The sequence below is a fragment of the Nycticebus coucang genome, chromosome 2 (assembly GCF_027406575.1).
Source record: "Nycticebus coucang isolate mNycCou1 chromosome 2, mNycCou1.pri, whole genome shotgun sequence".
Taxonomy (NCBI): domain Eukaryota; kingdom Metazoa; phylum Chordata; class Mammalia; order Primates; family Lorisidae; genus Nycticebus; species Nycticebus coucang.
In genome coordinates, this window is record NC_069781.1 from 16096067 (window position 1) to 16113829 (window position 17763).

Here is a 17763-nt window from a genome sequence, read left to right on the forward strand (position 1 = left end):
CTGGTGATGCAACAACTTCTTTTTAGTTTACCAGCCTTTTTTTCCCCCCTTTCTCCCTTTATGAGTAGTGAATGAGGCAGCCAACCAATTTAGAGCAGTCCTAACCAAGACAAGCAAGGCATAAACAAGGCACTGTGGTGGAGCTGCTTAGGGCAGGTGGGAGCTGGAGGATGGGAGTCTGCATGGAGGAGGAGCCGGCAGAGCCCTCACAGCCATAGAGGCCCCTGGGGAGAGGGTAAAGTAAGGGCATCAGGAGGAATTGGGCTTCTGCCACCTCTGAGCAGTCACAGGAATGACTCTGGATGCTTGAGAGTAACCTAAGGAACTAGTCGGATTAAAAACAAGTCCTGAGTCCTGGACGGTCCAAGCTGGAAGGGTTCTTGAAGAGGACTTCATTACATTCTATTTTATTAGCCATTTTCACAGTGTTCGACACTGCGATTATTCTCTAGATTTATTCTCTGGATTTTTGAAAGTAAAGGGGGACTAAAATAATTAACCTGTTAGCTGCTCCACAGAATGTACAAATCAGAACTGTCCTGGGAAAGCGATTCATGGGGTCGCCCTGGTTTTACAGGAATTTGGCTGAGCCCCGCTCTTTAGATATGGAAAGTGGGAGCAGAAACTACTTTCCCCAGGAGGGGTGGCTGGGAAGGGGCAAAAAGCAAAAGTAGGAGAGTGGTAAAAAATAAAACAAAATAAAGCAGCAGGAGATGGGGCCTCAGGCGGAGAGGAACAGTAACTTCCTCTGCGGGCATCTGTGGCATGCCCACCTGTGCCAAGCCAGTCTGGGTGCTCTTTGGCAGGCGCTGGGTCTGCAGATGCGCTTGGGACCTGTGTGCAGACATGTTCCTCTCACCAGACCAGACAGGAGACAGGGAGTGGGTCTCACTCATTCTGTGTTTGGCCCACTCCCAGGCACAGTCGCAGGTACTGGGGGTAAATGCCTTTGAAATGTGCATTGATGCAGTAAGTGCTAGTGGGCAAAGCTTTCCTGAAATGTGCCAGGGAAGTTATTGGTTTGCTTGGGGAGGAGACACCGGTGAGCCCTGTCTCTGAGGATGAGATGTCATGTTCAAAGGGAAGGGCACCATTAACGTGGATGGGTAGAGCTCATACTCTCTCTGATCCTGTCTGTATTACTACACCTCTGGTCCTTGATTTCTCTGTCTGGGAAATGGGGAGGGTGTTCACTGACTGTAGAAAGGATGAGATGAGATCGTGTATGTGTGCAAATGGTAGCCTTTATTATTAATATTATTAATTACATCCTGGAAGGCTGAGCTCAGCTCCACACTGAAAAGATACCTTTTATAATCACAATACTCCAGAGATGAAATAGGCCGTCGGGGGAGGTGGTGAGTTCCCCATCACTAGAAGACTCCAAGCAGAGGCTGTCTGCATGGATGCCATAAATGGGGTAGCCACTTTTGGGACCAAGGCTGAGCCAGGAGGACCCTGAGAGATGGATTACCGCTGGATTGCCCCTGGCGTGAAAGCCTGAGCGACTGAACCCCCAGGGATGATAGTGATTTATGGATTCCTCTCCCGTTACCTGGAAGACCATCTGACTGTGTCCAGCTAGGGACCTGCTTGGGGGAATAAGACTGGGATTGAGAATTGACCCCTTGAGAGATGATGTCTGCTTCTGGGAAGGAGGACAAGAAACAAGCCGAGGACAGCTGAAAAACCTTCATTTCTCTCCACATGAAAAGTCTCCTAGCTGCTGCTGGGGCCTCCCAACTCGGCTGAGGGAGAAAGAAGGCGTCTTTAGAACTTGACTCTCAGCAGTTCCGACCGCAGCCAGATAAAGCCAGGACTAGGCGCACCTGCTGGTTCCAGCCTCCTTTTCCCAGAACACCTCTCCTCCAGCCAAGGGCTGCGACACGCCCTCCTGACTCTGGTCTCTGGAGTTGCCCATGTGCCCAATGCAGGGAGTCTTCACCTGGAGTCCATGAACCTCCAGATCTGGGGTGCAAGCGCAGAGTGAGAGACACTAGTCTGGCCTTTTGTCCAACAGAGAGGGGGTGGAATTAACCTGGCAGGAGCTGCCTGGAGATGGGCGTAGAGCTGGGAACACAGAATTTGAGTTCCTGGTTCCCAGACCCAGTGTAGTGAGGGGTTTACGCTGCTCCCACATTTGCTGGCACCTCTTGGAATTCTCAGACAGCTGTGTGGCTCCTTGTCATCCCCTTACACAGATACCTGTCTGTGGCTTCTTCCTTCCAGAAATAAGTCGGAGAGCAATGAGGATGGGGCACAGAACGGAGCTTATAGGCTGCACTGGGCATCGGGTCACCCGGACACCTGCTTCCCACACAGATTCCTGGAACCCACCGGGACTTTCCAACTCAGCCGGGCTGTAGTGGTGCCCGAAGGTCTACATTTCCACCAGCTCCTGGGTGACACTCACAGTGCCAGCTGTCTGCTCCCTGTCTTTTCCCCTTCCTCCCCTTTGCTCACTATCATTTTTTTTTTTTTTTTTGTGGTTTTTGCCCCGGGCTGGGTTTGAACCCGCCACCTCCAGCATATGCATATGGGACCAGCGCCCTACTCCTTGAGCCGTAGGCGCTGCCCGCTCACTATCATTGTTACCATTGCCATCCTTTTTTTTTTTTTTCGAGACTCACTCTCGTCTTGGGTAGAGCGCCATAGCTCACAGCAACCTCAGGTAATCCTCCTGCCTCAGCCTCCCAAGTAGCTGGGACTACAGGCACCCACGCACCACAACACCCGGCTATTTTTAGAGTCTTACTCTGGTCTTGAACGCCTGAGCTCAAGCAATACACCTGCCTTGGCCTGCCAGAGTGCTAGGATTACAGGCGTGAGCCACCACGCCCGACCTTATTGCCATCCATTTTAAAAGTAGCTAACATTTATTAAACATTTAAGTGCCAAGCCCTGTAACAGGCATGTTTTCTGGTGTACTAATATTTACTGAGTGCAGGTTACTCTCACATTGGTTCAAAACATACAAGGTAACTTTGCATTCATACAAATACCCCCGAAATGTAAAAGATGCCACTTCCTTCGTTTCTCTTGAACCACTGCTTTCTTATCTTCCAGCTCATTCCCATTGGTTTAGGTCTTTACTTTTTCACTTGGACATCAGACACAGCACCTTGGCTGGAGACTCTCCTCCCACCCACGCTCACGTACAGCTGAGTGATCCTTCTGCCAAGGAAATGATGGAATGCCCTTTGCCTAACCATTGTAGGAGTCCCTAAGCTCCTCTGGGCTGGAATGTAGATTTCAGATAATCTTCTGCCCTCATCTTCTCCTGCTTGTGCCATCCACACTGCAAGTGCTTTGAGTTAGAACTTTTCAACTTCCTCTTTGCCCCTGAACTTAGCACCAACCCGCCATCCCTATCTCCTTCCGCACCTGTGCCTCCCCACTCGCTCCCCGGGGGTGCCCTTCAACAACTGTCCTCCCTCTAGGCTCCTGTGGCCTGGCTCTGCCTGTTGTCTGCATCGTACTCAGGGAGCATTTCCCTCTTTCCAGGATCTCTGTAGTTTACAGCTACAACCCTGGCTCCAACTCTTTTTCTTTTTCTTGAGACAGAGTCTGACTCTGTTGCCTTGGGTAGAGTGCTGTGGGATCATAGCTCACAGCAACTTCAAACTCTCAAGCTTAAGTTATCCTCTTCCCTCAGTCTTCCAAAGTAGCTGGGGCTACAGGTGCCTGCCATAATATCTGGCTAGTTTTCCTCTTTTTGGTAGATATGGAGTCTCACTCTTGCTCAGGCTGGTCTGGAACTGAGCTCAAGGGCTCCAGCCACATCGGCCTCCCAGAGTGTTAGGATGACAGGTGTGAGCCACCACATGGCCCCAGACAAGCCTCTTGCTGGAGGCCCTCATGCTGACTGATGTCACATCCTTACCTGACATCTTTTCCTCCACCTGCTGCAATCTGGCATTTGGCCCTGTGCTTCCAGTGAGTTCCCTGGTGCCAGCCATCCTAGGGGCCCTCTCTTCATCTCCATGCCCTACCCTGTCCAGGGCAATCTCATCCCCTCCCACGTTGGTACTCTCCGGAGCCAAGTGTGGGCATGAGCAGCTGCATTTCTCTTGGATAGCACACAGGCCCCTCGTGCAGAGTCCTCCCAGGAGGCATCGCTCTCCTTCATGTTTATATCCCACACCTCCTATTGAATCCCTCTCCGGAAAATCCTGGTCAGAGAGAGGTGCTCTAAAGATTCCATCCACTTTCCTCTTTCTCAGGAACAACTTCTATGCTCACCTGGGCTTTCAACTCTGCACTTGTGTCTACCCAATTTTGGGTGACTTGTTGCACTAGCCTTAGGAACCTAACCTACCATCCATCAGTCCATCTGCCACCTGTCTGCCATTCCTCAGCACCTCCTCTGTACCAGACCCCATGTGAGGACCACCAGGGACACTACTTCTGCCCTCGAGAACTTTCATCAGAGGACATACTGGCCACACACAGTGCAACCTGTTCTCTCTGAGATGCACTGTGACATGATCCCCGATCCCTGCACAGGTGCTGTGGGAAGTAGTTGCAGTTGTGGAAGTGGCATTGAACTTGGAAGGCTGCATGAAGGCTTTTGAGAGTCCCCCAGTGAGACTCCTCTGGGAGCCTTATTCACAGCTGTAGCCAGGCTCGGGTCCAGACAGGACAGTAGAGCCAGAAGGGACCTTGCACTTCACTGACGAGCAAAATGGAGATGCAGAAGAGGGGAGGACACATGTCCACATGCCCACATGCCACCGGCCAGCAGTAGCAGAACAGGATGTAGTCATAATGCTTTTTCCTTATAGTACAAAACTATTTCTCTGAAAAAGAAGTCCCCTGTGGCCAACATACCACATTCTATAATCAGATAAGTAATGTTTGGTTTGAAAGTTGATTTTTATGGGCAGCGCCTGTGGCTCCGTGAGTAGAGCGTCAGCCCCATATACCGAGGGTGGCAGGTTCAAACCCAGCCCCGGCCAAACTGCAACAAGAGCAACAAAAAAATAGCCAGGCATTGTGGTGGGCGCCTGTGGTCCCAGCTACTCAGGAGGCTGAGGCAAGAGACTCGCCTAAGCCCAAGAGCTGGAGGTTGCTGTGAGCTGTTATGCCACGGCACTCTACCAAGGGTGACAAAGTGAGTCTCTTAAAAAAAAAAATCTGATTTTATGCATATTCCCAAATGAAAATGGCCTGTAAGTTTCCTTTCCTGTGCTGTGCTTGTGTGGATGCAGTCACCTCCTAAAATGAGCCAGGCGTATTCTTTCTCTCTAAACGAACTTGTCTGAAAGTGGAACGACATGGTCCTCTTGTGTTGTCCTTTAGGTTTAGTCTGTTCTTTTTCTAATACAGGAAGTTGTCCATCATGCGTGTTAATATTCAGAGCTTTATCTATAAATATTTAAGGCTCTAAAAAGATCTGATTTTGACCTGATTTTGGCTGAATTTCCCCTGTTTACCACAGACCCCATTATTCAATCTCCTTGCCTTATGCCTGGTCACATTCATACCCCTCTGCTGCCTGCTTGGCCCCTGGAGCCTTTTGCTCAACATTCATTCAATAAATATCTGTTAAGCATCTAGCACAGTGGTTCTCAACCTTGCTAATGCTGTAGCCCTTTAATACAGTTCCTGTGGGTCACGACCCACAGGTTGAGAACCGCTGATCTAGCAGGTGTCAGGTACTGGGAAAACCCAGTAGTGGATGAGATGGCAAGATGAGTCCCCACTCAGATAGTGTTTGTGTCCTAGTGACATCACAGCCCCTGCCTTGTACCTGTCTGTTGGCATCCCAGCTTAGCCTCATTTCTCCACCACCAGGGGTAGAAGAGGTTAAGGTGAGATGGGGTCATAGGAAGACCCCACGCTTGTCTTCCATTCAGGGGTTGATGACTCAAACCCTACAACTCTCTGAGATTCTTAGCTGATCTTTAGTTTCCTTCCTGTAACTTGGGACAATAATCTTTGCCCCACTTACCTTCTAGGGTTGTATGAAAAAAGTCTACAGCGGTAAGCTCTGAACAGGGTGTGAGTGTGGCCTTCAGGGAACTGAGCTCAGCAGTTTCAGATGCAGCTCTGCTGTGAGGCAGAGGGCTGGGCTACAGGGCTTCTGGGAGGGGTGAAGTCTCTAGAAGGGTGAGGACAGCACTCTAGATCAGATCAGAGAAGGCAGGTGTCTCTTCCTCACCTCCATCTGGGCTCATCAGCCTGAGGAAGTGTTGGGAAGAACCCAGGGAGGGCGGGAGGAGAACAGATGTTCCTTGGCTGGAAAATGTTCCACCCAGCTGTGTCTGGGCTTAAGCAGCCTGGGGCCTTGCTCGTTGGTGGGAGCTCCTGATACCTCCTGAGGAACCAACAAGGCCAGCTTCTTCCTTGTCTAGAAAGAGTCTAAGCCCCAGGGAGGGATGTCCCTGTGAGAGGGAGGGTGGCCAAAGCTCTGGGTGGAAGCTGACTGCCATGGAGTGGGGGCAGTTTTCTAGCAAGGCTTTGGCACAGTCTGTCCTGGAGCTGGGTGGGACAGAGGCAGATCTATAAATATTTAAGGCTCTAAAAAGATCTGATTTTGACCTTGACCTGGGCCAAGCAGGCAGCAGAGGAGTATGAATGTGACCAGGTATAAGAGGCCTGCTGTGTGTTGCTTGCAAACAGTTATGATGATTCCATTTTTCCAGCCCAGATTGACTGTCCTCTTAAGGAGGCAGACTTGCGGTACAAAGTCTCCTGCCTGTAGTCTTTTATCAGATAAGCCTTCACCAAGATCGTCTCAGCTGTACTCATGAGTCTGTGGCAATTCTTAGCGGTTGTGGAAACATCATGCCAGAGACCTCCCCTTCTTCCTCCCTTCCCACTCTTCCAGGACTGATATGGTCCAAATGCATATTTGATACACAAATGCTTGACTCAGTGAATGCCAACTGTGAACACCAGAGACTAACAATTATGGAGCGATTTGAGACACACGCTGAGTCCTTTTCAAAGAGAATCTCCTTTAATTCTTGCAGCAATGAGTATCATGTATATAGCATCTACCATCTGCTGGCTGCCTTCCAAGCACTATTATTCCCATTTTACACCTGTAGAAAACAGAGGTACAGACAAATTCAATCTGTTGCCCAGAATTGCATAGCATAGGGGGCAGAACCAGGCCTCAGACCCAGGCAGCCCAGCCCCAGAGTTTATGCTCATAATCACCATCCTTTGCAGCCCCCCAACCACCCTTACCCCCATTACACAGAGCAAACTGCTCCCTCACCTGCAAGCACTGGCAAGAATGTCTTCCGTAACCACCCTAAACTTATTAGAATTAAACAAACAATGACAGCCTGCATCCTCAGTGTAGTGTTCCTTGCCAAGAACACCTAATCTTCACACCTGCACGAGGCAAACAGGGTGAGGATCTTTTGTGGGAGATTTTCGTTTGTTTTGTTTTTAAGAGATGGAATCTCACTATGCGGCTCAGGTTGGATTTGAACTCTTGGGCTCAAGAAATCTCCTGCTTCAGCCTCCTGAGGAGTTTGGATTACAGGCCTGTGCCACTGTGCCAAGTTCAGGGTGGGAATCGTAACTGACATGTTTCCCAGGAGGAAGTGATCTGGGACACAAAGCCGGGGCTCCCTCCACCTGGCTGCAGTCACCTCTAGCATAGCACTGAGTCTCTGACCGTGAGGGACAAGTACTGAACGCCACTGTCTGACAGATCACCCACTGTCAGGGCTGGAAGGATGAGAGTAGTCGACTTTGGGCCGACATCATGCCACGCTCTTTCCTGGGCAGCCTCTGGACCGCTTTGATCAGCTGGACTCAGAAGCCAGAGGCTCATTTGTCACGGTTCTCTGCCTTTCAACCAAAGAATGACCCCAAACCTGTGCTCCTTTGGAGCATCAGAAAGTGAACATGTGTCAGGGAAGGAGGAAGAGGAGAGGGTCATGCTTAAATTCTCCAGAAGCTCCATCGCCTGTCCCCCAGGTCTGCCAAGCTGTGGTTAACCAGCCTGGAGCCTGATTCTTCTGCCGATTGCTGTGTGTTCCCTGGAAACACCAGGCAGGCAGGGCAGCCGTGGACCTGCCAGAGAAAGTGACCTTGAAGGAGTCACTGGGGCTCTCAGAGCCTCTCTATGTTCACCTATAAGAACAACCACACCTATAAGCCCTTCCAGTGGTGGTGAAGGGCTTTTCCCAACCACTTTCTGGGCGAGCATGGGGCTCCACTGAGGTAAAGGACAGAGACTGCTTTGTAAACTGAAGTGGGAGGCCCACGTGACCTGTCAGCAGTGCTGGCCCTAGAGAGGACCCGTTCATCTCAGCCTAGCTCTTCAGGTTTCAGACTCTGTTTTCTTTCCCTTACCCCATTAACCATAGGTCTAGATTTCTGGATAGTTTAAAGTAAAAGAATATCCTTAGCCCCTCTTGCAGTGCTTTGTGGTGCCTGGGACTGGGTGGTGGAACCCACGGGAAGGAAAAGGGAGGTTCTGTCGTGGTCCTTGGCTGGGGGAGAGCGCGACTTCCAGCGGGAAGTGGAAAAGCCACGTTTGTGATGCATTTTCAGAAAGTGGACACACACATGGAACCACTACCCTGCTCAAGAAACAGAACCCAGCCAGCCACCCGGGAACTTCCTTGGGCCCTTTCTCTGTCCCCCATCTCAGGGAAGCCACCATCCTGACCTCTGCCACCATAAGTTAGTTTTGCATCATTTTAAACTAAATAAATGGGTTCATTCAGGGTGTATTTTTTTTTTTTTTTTGGAGACAGAGTCTCACTGTGTCACCTTCAGTAGAGTGCTATGGCGTCACAGCTAACAGCAACCTCAAACTCTTTGGCTTAAGCTATTCTCTTGCCTCAGCCTCCCAAGTAGCTGGAACTATAGGCCCCTGCCACAACACCCGGCTATTTTTTGGTTGCAGTTGTCTTTGTTGTTTAGCAGGCCCGGGCCAGGCTCAAACCTGCCAGCCTGGTGTACATGGCTAGTGCTCTACTCACTGAGCTGTGGGTACCGAGCCGAGGGTGTATCCTTTTATGCCAAGCTTCTTTTGCTAAGTGCTACATGTGTGAGATTTGTCCTTATTGACACGATTTGCTGCCACTTGGTTCATTCTCACAGGTATAGATAGAATCCCATAGTGGGACCAGGCAACAACTCAACGTGTTCTGATGATGAATGGGAGTGTCTTGTTAGAGGTGTGTGTGAACGTCCTGGCACATGTCTCTTGGTGAACTGGCACACGCTTTCTTTGGGGTATAGATCTGGGAGCAGATTGATGGGGTCATAAGGTATGCATTGGTGCAGATTTGTGGATATTGGCAGGAAGGATTTAAGAAAGATGTTAGGAAGAACTTCCAGACCCTAAATTTTGTGGCCAACTAACTCATGCCCTCAAAAGGAGGAAGCCGTGACATTTCCTTCTGGGGAATAGGAGGAACAGGCTGGATTAGGCATCCCGAGCAACCTAGGGGCCAGTTCTTGCTTCCTTCCTGTCTAGGGTTGGTCTGCTTAGTTCGGGGCTTCCAGACTGTAGTCCCTGGAGGTGGGGGCTTGGAGTGTCATTTCCACACTTCAGCCAAAGCACTGTGCATGCTCTGCTTTTTTGTGGTGGGTATTCTGAGAATGACTGTATTTGCTTTCTTGAAAAAGTTTTAGCTGTTTTGACGCTTGAAAATCCATTGCCCAAAGGTCACGTCCAGATGAAAGATTCTATTTTGGGAGCTGGACATGGGTGTGGGAAGGGTTAAGCATTCTTCAGCCGGAGAGCAGGGTTGAGCCTCGGTGACCTTTTGAAGCTCTTGTAGTGTGGTCTGCGATGTGGGAGATCTCATGGCATTCTATGAAAATACAATGTTCAGACCAAACAGAGCAACTTCCGAAGCCTAAATAAAGGATGCAAAGGAAGGGCTTAACTCAGAGGAACATTTGGGTAGAATTTCCACAGGAGTCTCGAGGACTCTCAAGAGCCCTTTGTGTGTGTGAGTGTGTGTGTCTTATTCTCCATTGGCTGTTCCTGGGAGCAGTCACTTGAAGTTGCTTGGGTGTAGAATAGTTCCCATTTTTGCCTAGCAGTGGGTGACGTGGGCAGCCTGTGTGTCCCTCTCAGGGATGGGTGGTGGCCCTCCCTCCTCCATACCAGGCCCAGTCTGGACTGTGGTTTCGCTTGGCGAGGAGGCTGGGCTGTTCGTGGGCCCAGGGAGGAAAGTTTCTGCCTTGGCATGTCACTCTGAGTCAACAGGCCTGATAAACAGCCCATTTCCCAGGGCCTGTGAGGAACAAAGCCCCTGGCTGCTACGGGATCTGTCTGCCCCCCTCTTCCTGAAACAGCTGTTTATTCCTTTGACAAGAGTTGGAAAACAGTACCTTCCTTTCCTCTGAGCCCTGCCTCCTCCTGGAGAAGGGAGCTCAGTAGAACTTTGTTGTTGTGCCTTTTACTCTGGAATGAACGAAGCAGATGATGAGGTATGTGAAACGTTAAAATGATTTGCTTTGGCTATGCGGGGGTCACTGGGGAAACTTAGCAGGCTGCAGCATGGACCCACCTGGGAGAGGGTCCTCACTCTCCCCCTAACCTCCTGCCAGTCCCTCAGTCCTTTTGGAAGTGGACAAAGTGGATCTGGAAGCGGGAGCTGGCAGGATGCTGGCTCAGGGGCTTCGCTGTAAGTTCTGCTTTATTTTGGTGCCCTTGGCAGGACTTCCCAGGGCTGCGGCCAGCTGGGGCCTGAAGTTTTCTCTGAAGGATTTAAGGTGATAATGCAGGAGTGGGGCGGCGCTTGGGGCCCGGGGGAAGCCCTGAGTGGGTGCAGAGCCCTCTCTTAGGATCGCTGCACAATCCACTTACCTTACTTTGGTTCCCTTGGGAAAATCCTTGTACATAATTTCTGAGCCAGGCAGCAAGGTAAAGCTGGCTGGATCTGGGCTTTAGATTTCTGGAAAAGAGATTTGAGAAAAGGCACTACAAGATGTACCTCAGAGCACAGGCCGTTGCGTTTGTGATAGCTGGAGAGCCAGTTTGCCTCTATTTAGTCTGAGACCCGTCTTTATTTCCTGGAGTCTGTGTTTACGCTGACCCTTATAAAGAGAAACATAACTGAAGAAACTGGAGACAGCTTTCTATGCACTGCGTCCCCCCAAGAATTTTAATATCTTTGTTTCTCCCTGTGGGGAGCATTTCTTTTTTTTTTTTTTTTGTAGAGACAGAGTCTCACTTTATGGCCCTCGGTAGAGTGCCGTGGCCTCACACAGCTCACAGCAACCTCCAACTCCTGGGCTTAAGCGATTCTCTTGCCTCAGCCTCCCGAGTAGCTGGGACTACAGGCGCCCGCCACAACGCCCAGCTAGTTGTGGGGAGCATTTCCCTATCACATCCGCCAATCTAGAGAAGTTTCGGGATAAGGCACTCTCCCTCTTTGAGCCAAGGGCTGGGCCTGAGAGACAGAGGCTAGGTAGGATCTGTATTTAAAATCTGGCACCACCTCTTCTGGGTGTATCCAGTGATCTCAGGCAAGCGACTCCCCTTTGCTAAAGCTAAGTGTACTCAGCTGAAAAGCCAAGCTAAGGCCACTGCACTGACCATTAGTGAGAAATAGACGAGATGTGAGTTAAGGACACCCCACTCTAGGCACACAGGAGGCACCTGGAAAGATTTGAGCCAGTTCTCACTAGCTGATCCAAAGGAAATATTAGCTTGTGCAGGTGCCTGCATGAATCTTAAAGCAACAGAGTGGTTAAAAGAGGCAGTACCAGAAGCGGACTCCCTGGATCTGAATCCTAGCTCTGCCAGTTTACACTGTGTGACACTGGGCAAGTTACTTAACCTTTCTGAGCCTCTGTTTCCACATCTGTAAAATGGGGATTATAATAGAGCAACTTCCACAGGGTTGTTGTGAGGCTTAATTGAAAGACTGCTGAAAAAATGTTTAGCCCAGGGCCTGGCCTGGCTCTGTCTAGGAGTATATAAGCATTGCAAGGCTTGAAGCTGATTCCATCTGGGGGGCCATCTTTAAGAAAAAGAATGCAGTGTTGCAAATGTAACATTAGTTACACAAGTTAATAGTCAGAATATGAGAAGGGATTGTATAACAAGTAACAAAGACCGATAAATACTCCAAATATGATAAAAAATCCCCCCACTGGGAGCTGCAGCAGGATGACCTCTATGTGGAAACCTCTTAAAAAATGTGGTTTCCAGCCCCATGGTAGATTTATCATCATGCCCTGAGTCAATCAGGAAAACCTGTTGGGGAAAGTTAGAGCCAGAGGATTTGTTTCTCAGACACAGAGGCTGGAGAAATTTGTGACCCTACTTAGAACGTTGCAGCTCTATGGCAGCGCTGGGGCCGACCCCAGGGCTGCTGTAAGACCTAGCCTCTTCCTTGCCCAGTATTAGTGCCCAGCCTCAAGGGCAAATAGGAGGAGTAGCCGGGCTGGTTAGGGCCCAGGCAGCCCTTTTCCAGAGGGAAGAGCCGAATAGAGCTACTTTATCACAACATGCAGTGGGGCTGTGGGCTCCCCCCTGACTGTTCTGGAAGGCACTGCCAGAGAGGACAGAGAGTCCTCTCGCAGGTGAAATCACAGCTCTGCTCTCAGGACTGAGCTCTGAACCAAGCCTTTCTGAATCCCATTAAAAAGCATCATCATTATGAAAGCTGCCATTTGTGGAGCATTTAGTGACTGTCGGACACAGTGTGCTTATAGATAGGTTCTGCTTTTGTCCTTCCCCGAACCCTGTGAGAAGGATGTTGGAGTATCTGTTAGGGAGTTAACTTGTCCAAGGTATACATCTGTGGCTGTGCTGATTTCAGAGTCCTCATCACTAGCCTAATTTTTAACCTACAATGCTGGATCTAGACACTCCCATTTATACTCAAGGCCATGCAGGACTAAGGACTGGAGTCTTGCCCAAGGTCATTAACACCCAGTTAAACCCTACACCTTTCCCCTTCCCCTCTCCTTCTTTGTCATGTGTCCCTGCTTGAAATTTTCTATTTTGTTGAATCTCTCTGGACTCCCAGTAGAATGGGAGCGCCATGGTGGTCTTATTTACTGAAGTAGCTCCGGTTTCAAAAGCCATCTGGTGTGCAGTAGCCTGGCCCATGTTTGTTGATGAATCTACAGCAGAGAATGAACGGGGCTCCTCAGGGCTCTCCTTACTCATTTCTTCACCCCAGAACACTTATGGTGCAACTTCTGAGTGCCAGGGCCTGTGCAATCCAGACTCATCTCAATAGCCCCAGAGCGATTAATGCTCAAGTTGGGGTACCCTGGGGAGGAAGGGATGGGCTCAGGGGACCTGGTGGAGGATCTCTGGCAGAGGGGGCTCTTAAGCCAGTGGGGAGGAGGAAGCCACTGCTCTTCTCCTGCCTGGTTTCCTCCTCTCTAAGATAATGGCCTCTGAGTATATGGCTATTCAACTGAGAGGTTCACCTTTTCCTCTGGTATGAGATAGAGAAAACAGGGCCCACTAGGATTCCTTTTGGAGAGGAATTTTGTTTGGAAGGCATACCTTGACTTTGGCCAGCTGGAGTGGAACCGTGAGATTCTTTGAAGGTGGGTGAGTTGTTTTGTGATGGGTTGGAGGTGGGGAGGGAAGCAATAATTTATGGGCCACATGGAAAAACGTGGCTGATACTCCAGAGAAATAGAAGTGGAAGAAGAGGAGGGTGGGGGTGGAGAGAGGGAGAAATGACAGACTTTACAGCATGACCCAACCTTTCAAAATGCCTCTGCATCTTTAGTGCAATCTGTACACGTTCTGGGCGTGTAGTGTGAGAGGTCTCATTTCAGTGCAGGGGCTGAGATCTTGTTAACTGAGTCCTGGGGGTGGCCTGGGAGCAGCCCTCGTGGGTCCAAAGGATGAGTTAAGGCAGAGAGCCTGAGAGAGGGTGGGAGGGCTCCAGAACTAGGGCTGGCCAGTCCTCTGAGGGATGGGGCTCAAGGGACTTCGGGGTTCTACTCTCCCACTTGAGACAGGGCGTTCGTACTTGGCAGGTGCTAATTCTGGACTCTGCCCCTTAAAAGGGAAATTTAGAAACAAATCCACATTTCTTTTTTTAAAAATTTCACATTTATTTGAGGGTACAAATGATTAGGTTACATCATTTGTGTTTGTCATATAAAGTTCACGTTGTAGTAGAGCCCTTCACTCAGGGGCTGTGCTGTATGCTCTTACATTGTGCAAATTAGGGGACAGCTTACCAATCCCCCTTTCTCCTCCTCTCTCCCATCTCCCTCCTCTGATCTCCCCACTTGAATTTTCTCTTGTGTGGGCATGTAGTCATTTATCTATTGGTTTCATACTAGTATTGAGTAAATAGGATACATGCTTTTCCATTCTTGGGGTACTTTACAAGAACAATGTTCTTCAACTCTATCCAGATTAATATAAAAGATGTAAAGTCTCTATCTTTTTTATGGCTGAATAGTACTCCATGGTATACATATAGGACAGTTTATTAATCCATTCATGTACTGATGGGCACTTGGGTTGATTTTACCTCTTGGCGATTATGAATTGAGCTGCAATAAACATTCTCGTGCAAATGTCCTTATGGTAAAATGCTTTTTTTTCTTCTGGGTTGATACCTAGCAATGAGATTGCAGTTTCAAATGGAAAGTTTACTTTTAGGTCTTTGAGGATTCTCCATACTTCTTTCCAAAGAGGCTATATTAGTTTGCAGTTTCCACCAACAGTGTGAAAGTTTTCCCTTCTGTCCACATCCACACCAGCATCTGCAGCTTTGGGACTTTGTGATGTGGGCTGTTCTCACTGGGGTTAGGTGACATTTCAACATGATTTTGATTTGTACTTCTCTGATGATTAGGGATGATAAGCATATTTTCATGTGTTCGTTGATTGTTCATCTGTCTTCTTGGGAGAAGGTTCTGTCTCTGTCTGTTACCCAGTGATAGATGGGATTGTTTGCTGTTTTCTCGTTGATTAGTTTGAGTTCTCTGTAGATTCTAAGTATCAGCCCTTTGTCAGATTTGTAGTATGCAGATATCTTCTATTCCGAAGGTTGTCTGTTTGCTTTAGTTGTTGTACCCTTAGCTGTGCAGGAGCTTTCTAGCTTGATCATGTCCCATTTATTTATTTTTGGTATTGCTGCAATTGCCAAAGGGGTCTTCTTCATAAAATCTTTTCCCAAGCTGATATCATGAAGAGTTTTCCTCACATTTTCTTCTAGAATTTTTATCATTTTATGGTTTAAATTTAAGTCTTTTATCTAGCAGGAATCAATTTTTGTAAGTGGTAAGAGGTGCCAGTCCAGTTTTAGTCTTCTACGTGTGACTAACCAGTTCTCCCAGCACTATTTATTCAATAGGGATTCTTTTCCCAGTGTATGCTTTTGTTTGGTTTATTGAAGATCAGATGGTGAAATGTAGCTGGTTTCATCTCTAGGTTCTCTATTCTGTTCCATAGATCTATATTTCTATTTTTGTGCCAGTACCATGCTGTTTTGATCACTGTAGACTCATAGTATAACCTGAAGTCTGATAACATGATGCGTTCGGATTTGTTTTTATTTCTTAGAATTGCACTGGCTATTCAGGGTTTTTTTCTGGTTCCGTATGAAACAAAGTACTATTTTTTTTAAGTTCTTCAAAGTTGTTGGTGCTTTGATTGGGATACATTCACATTTCTGATTGGTGGATAAGATAGTCAACCACCCATCTTCTGAATTTAAAAAATTTTTAAAAATTCTGAGACAAAGACATAAGAGAAGCACTTTATACCACATTGGTTGCCAAATGCCTCAGTTTTTATCTAGAGAGAAAAACAAAAGTGTTTTAAAAGACCTGTTGACCACGCTGCCAACCCCTCCTTCCCTGGAGACTTGGATTCCAGATTCCAGGAATCACTTCTCCACCCACTTCTAATGCTTTGCTAAACGATGCAAAATTGGCTCATTTGGACAGCTTCTAATTGTAAGTCTCAAACAAGAATGATTACAGCAAAAACGCAAGCAGATTCAAGCCATCTACAAAGTTCAGAAAGAAATGGGCTTTAAAAGTTGCCTCCAATGCTAATTTCTGAAATTAAAAAAAAAGAAAATCAAACACCTGCATATTCCAGGAGGGGATTAGGAAGTGTGTCTGATGTGGGCTTTCCCTGACTTAAGTCCCAGAAAATGCTCACGTTTTTCCACCATGAGAGTTTTCTTTTCTCCCGTGTCCTTGTGCTGGGAGACAATTTGCATTTGCTCCTCAGCAGGTGGGGCTGGGAAAGCTGCGGACACTCAGCCTGCCAGCCGCACAGTTGTCTGCTCCATGTACAGAAGGGGCTGTGGCAGCGCCTGGGGCTTGATCAAAGAAAATCAAAGTCACATCCCACTTCCGAGGAGGGTTTCGTGAGGCTGCGGCACAGAACAGATGGGTAAACCCGTAGAGTCAGTACCGCATTTGCATTTATTTGCACTTGATTGTGTAACATGTTCTTATATTCCAAATCCCTCCCTCCTTTCCTTCAAATCTGTTTTGAGCACTTGCTAAGTACCAGGTACTGTGCTATCCTCCCAACAGACTATTTTATGGATACCAGTGATAAGAACTAGCAGAATTTTTTTTTTTTTTTTTTGGAGCACTTATACTATGCCAGAAACAGCAGTAAGTATTTCATGGGCGTCATCTCTGTAATCATCACTATTTTTAATCCCATTTTAAAGATGAGGTAATCCATTTAATGAGATCCAGTAGAGGTTCCACAATCTCTTATCTGAAACTCTAGGGTCAGAGTTTTTTGGATGTGGATTATAAATCATATATTACACAGCTTCCTCAGTGAAGCAGCACCCCATAATAAAATACAGCAATATCCACACAAAGATTCAGTCACACGCAGTTGGGTAAAGATCATACATATAGCTGGCCTCATGTCAGGATCATGATGCCAAATGAATGACAAAAAGGTGTTTGGAGGCCAGGCGTGGTGGCTCGTGCCTGTAATCCCAGAACTTTGGGAGGCCAAGGTAGGAGGATTGTTTGAGGCCAGGAGTTTGAGACTAGCCTGGGCAACACGGTGAGACCCTGTCTCTACAAAATATATGAAAATTAGTTGGGGATAGTGGCATGTACCTGTAGTCTCAGCTACTTGGGTGGCTGAGGTGGGAGGATCTTTTGAATCCAGGAGTTTGTAGTTACAGTTATCCACTGCACTCCAGCCTGGGTGACAGAGAGAGACCTAAAAAAATAGGGTGGTGCCTGTGGCTCAGTGAGTAGGGCGCTGGCCCCATATACCAAGGGTGGTAGGTTCAAACCTGGCCCTGGTGAACTGCAACAAAAAAATAGCTGGGCGTTGTGGTGGGCGCCCATAGTCCCAGCTACTTGGGAGGGTGAGGCAAGAGAATTGCCTAAGTCCAGGAGTTGGAGGTTGCTGTGAGCTGTGATGCCACGGCACTCTACCAAGGGCCATAAAGTGAGACTCTGTCTCTACAAAAAAAAAAATAAATAAATAAAGGGTGTTTGTTTTCCAAACTCTTTGGAGTTATGATGAGGACCACTGCCCGGGTTCCTTAGATCTGTGTGTCAAAGTTGAGACTATACTCTCTCACCTCACTCCAAGGCCCCTGGCTCACCACTATCCACACTCCTCTGGCAATGAAAACATTAGCACAGGGGGCCACAGCCTTGGGCTGAGATCTTTTGGCAGCTAGATCCTGGACTAGCCACTCAATGCTGGTGCCACCAATGCAGACTTCTAGTGACTTTTTCCAGCAGTGAGGCTGAGTGGCCTACAGCCACCTGCATTTTTGGAGTTTGCAGTGGCCCCTGGGCCCCTGGGCTGTACGCGGCAGCTCGCATAGTTTA

At 48.3% G+C, this 17763-nt stretch overlaps 1 protein-coding gene across 6 annotated transcripts in view; it reads left to right on the forward strand.

Moving 5' to 3' along the window:
- GGTA1 (glycoprotein alpha-galactosyltransferase 1 (inactive)) overlaps positions 1–17763 on the forward strand; it is an 87129-nt gene that overhangs the window by 42359 nt on the left and 27007 nt on the right. Inside the window, exon 1 of one of the 6 annotated variants that reach the window (XM_053564481.1) lies at positions 10121–10419. The exons of 3 other annotated variants lie outside the window; for them this stretch is intronic. In XM_053564481.1, the coding sequence (XP_053420456.1) occupies positions 10399–10419 (21 nt within the window). In that variant the 5' untranslated portion in view covers positions 10121–10398. Of the gene's footprint in view, positions 1–10120; positions 10420–10477; positions 10617–11624; positions 11761–17763 lie in introns of those variants that run through there. 2 more of the 6 variants (XM_053564504.1, XM_053564512.1) reach the window with 2 other exon arrangements.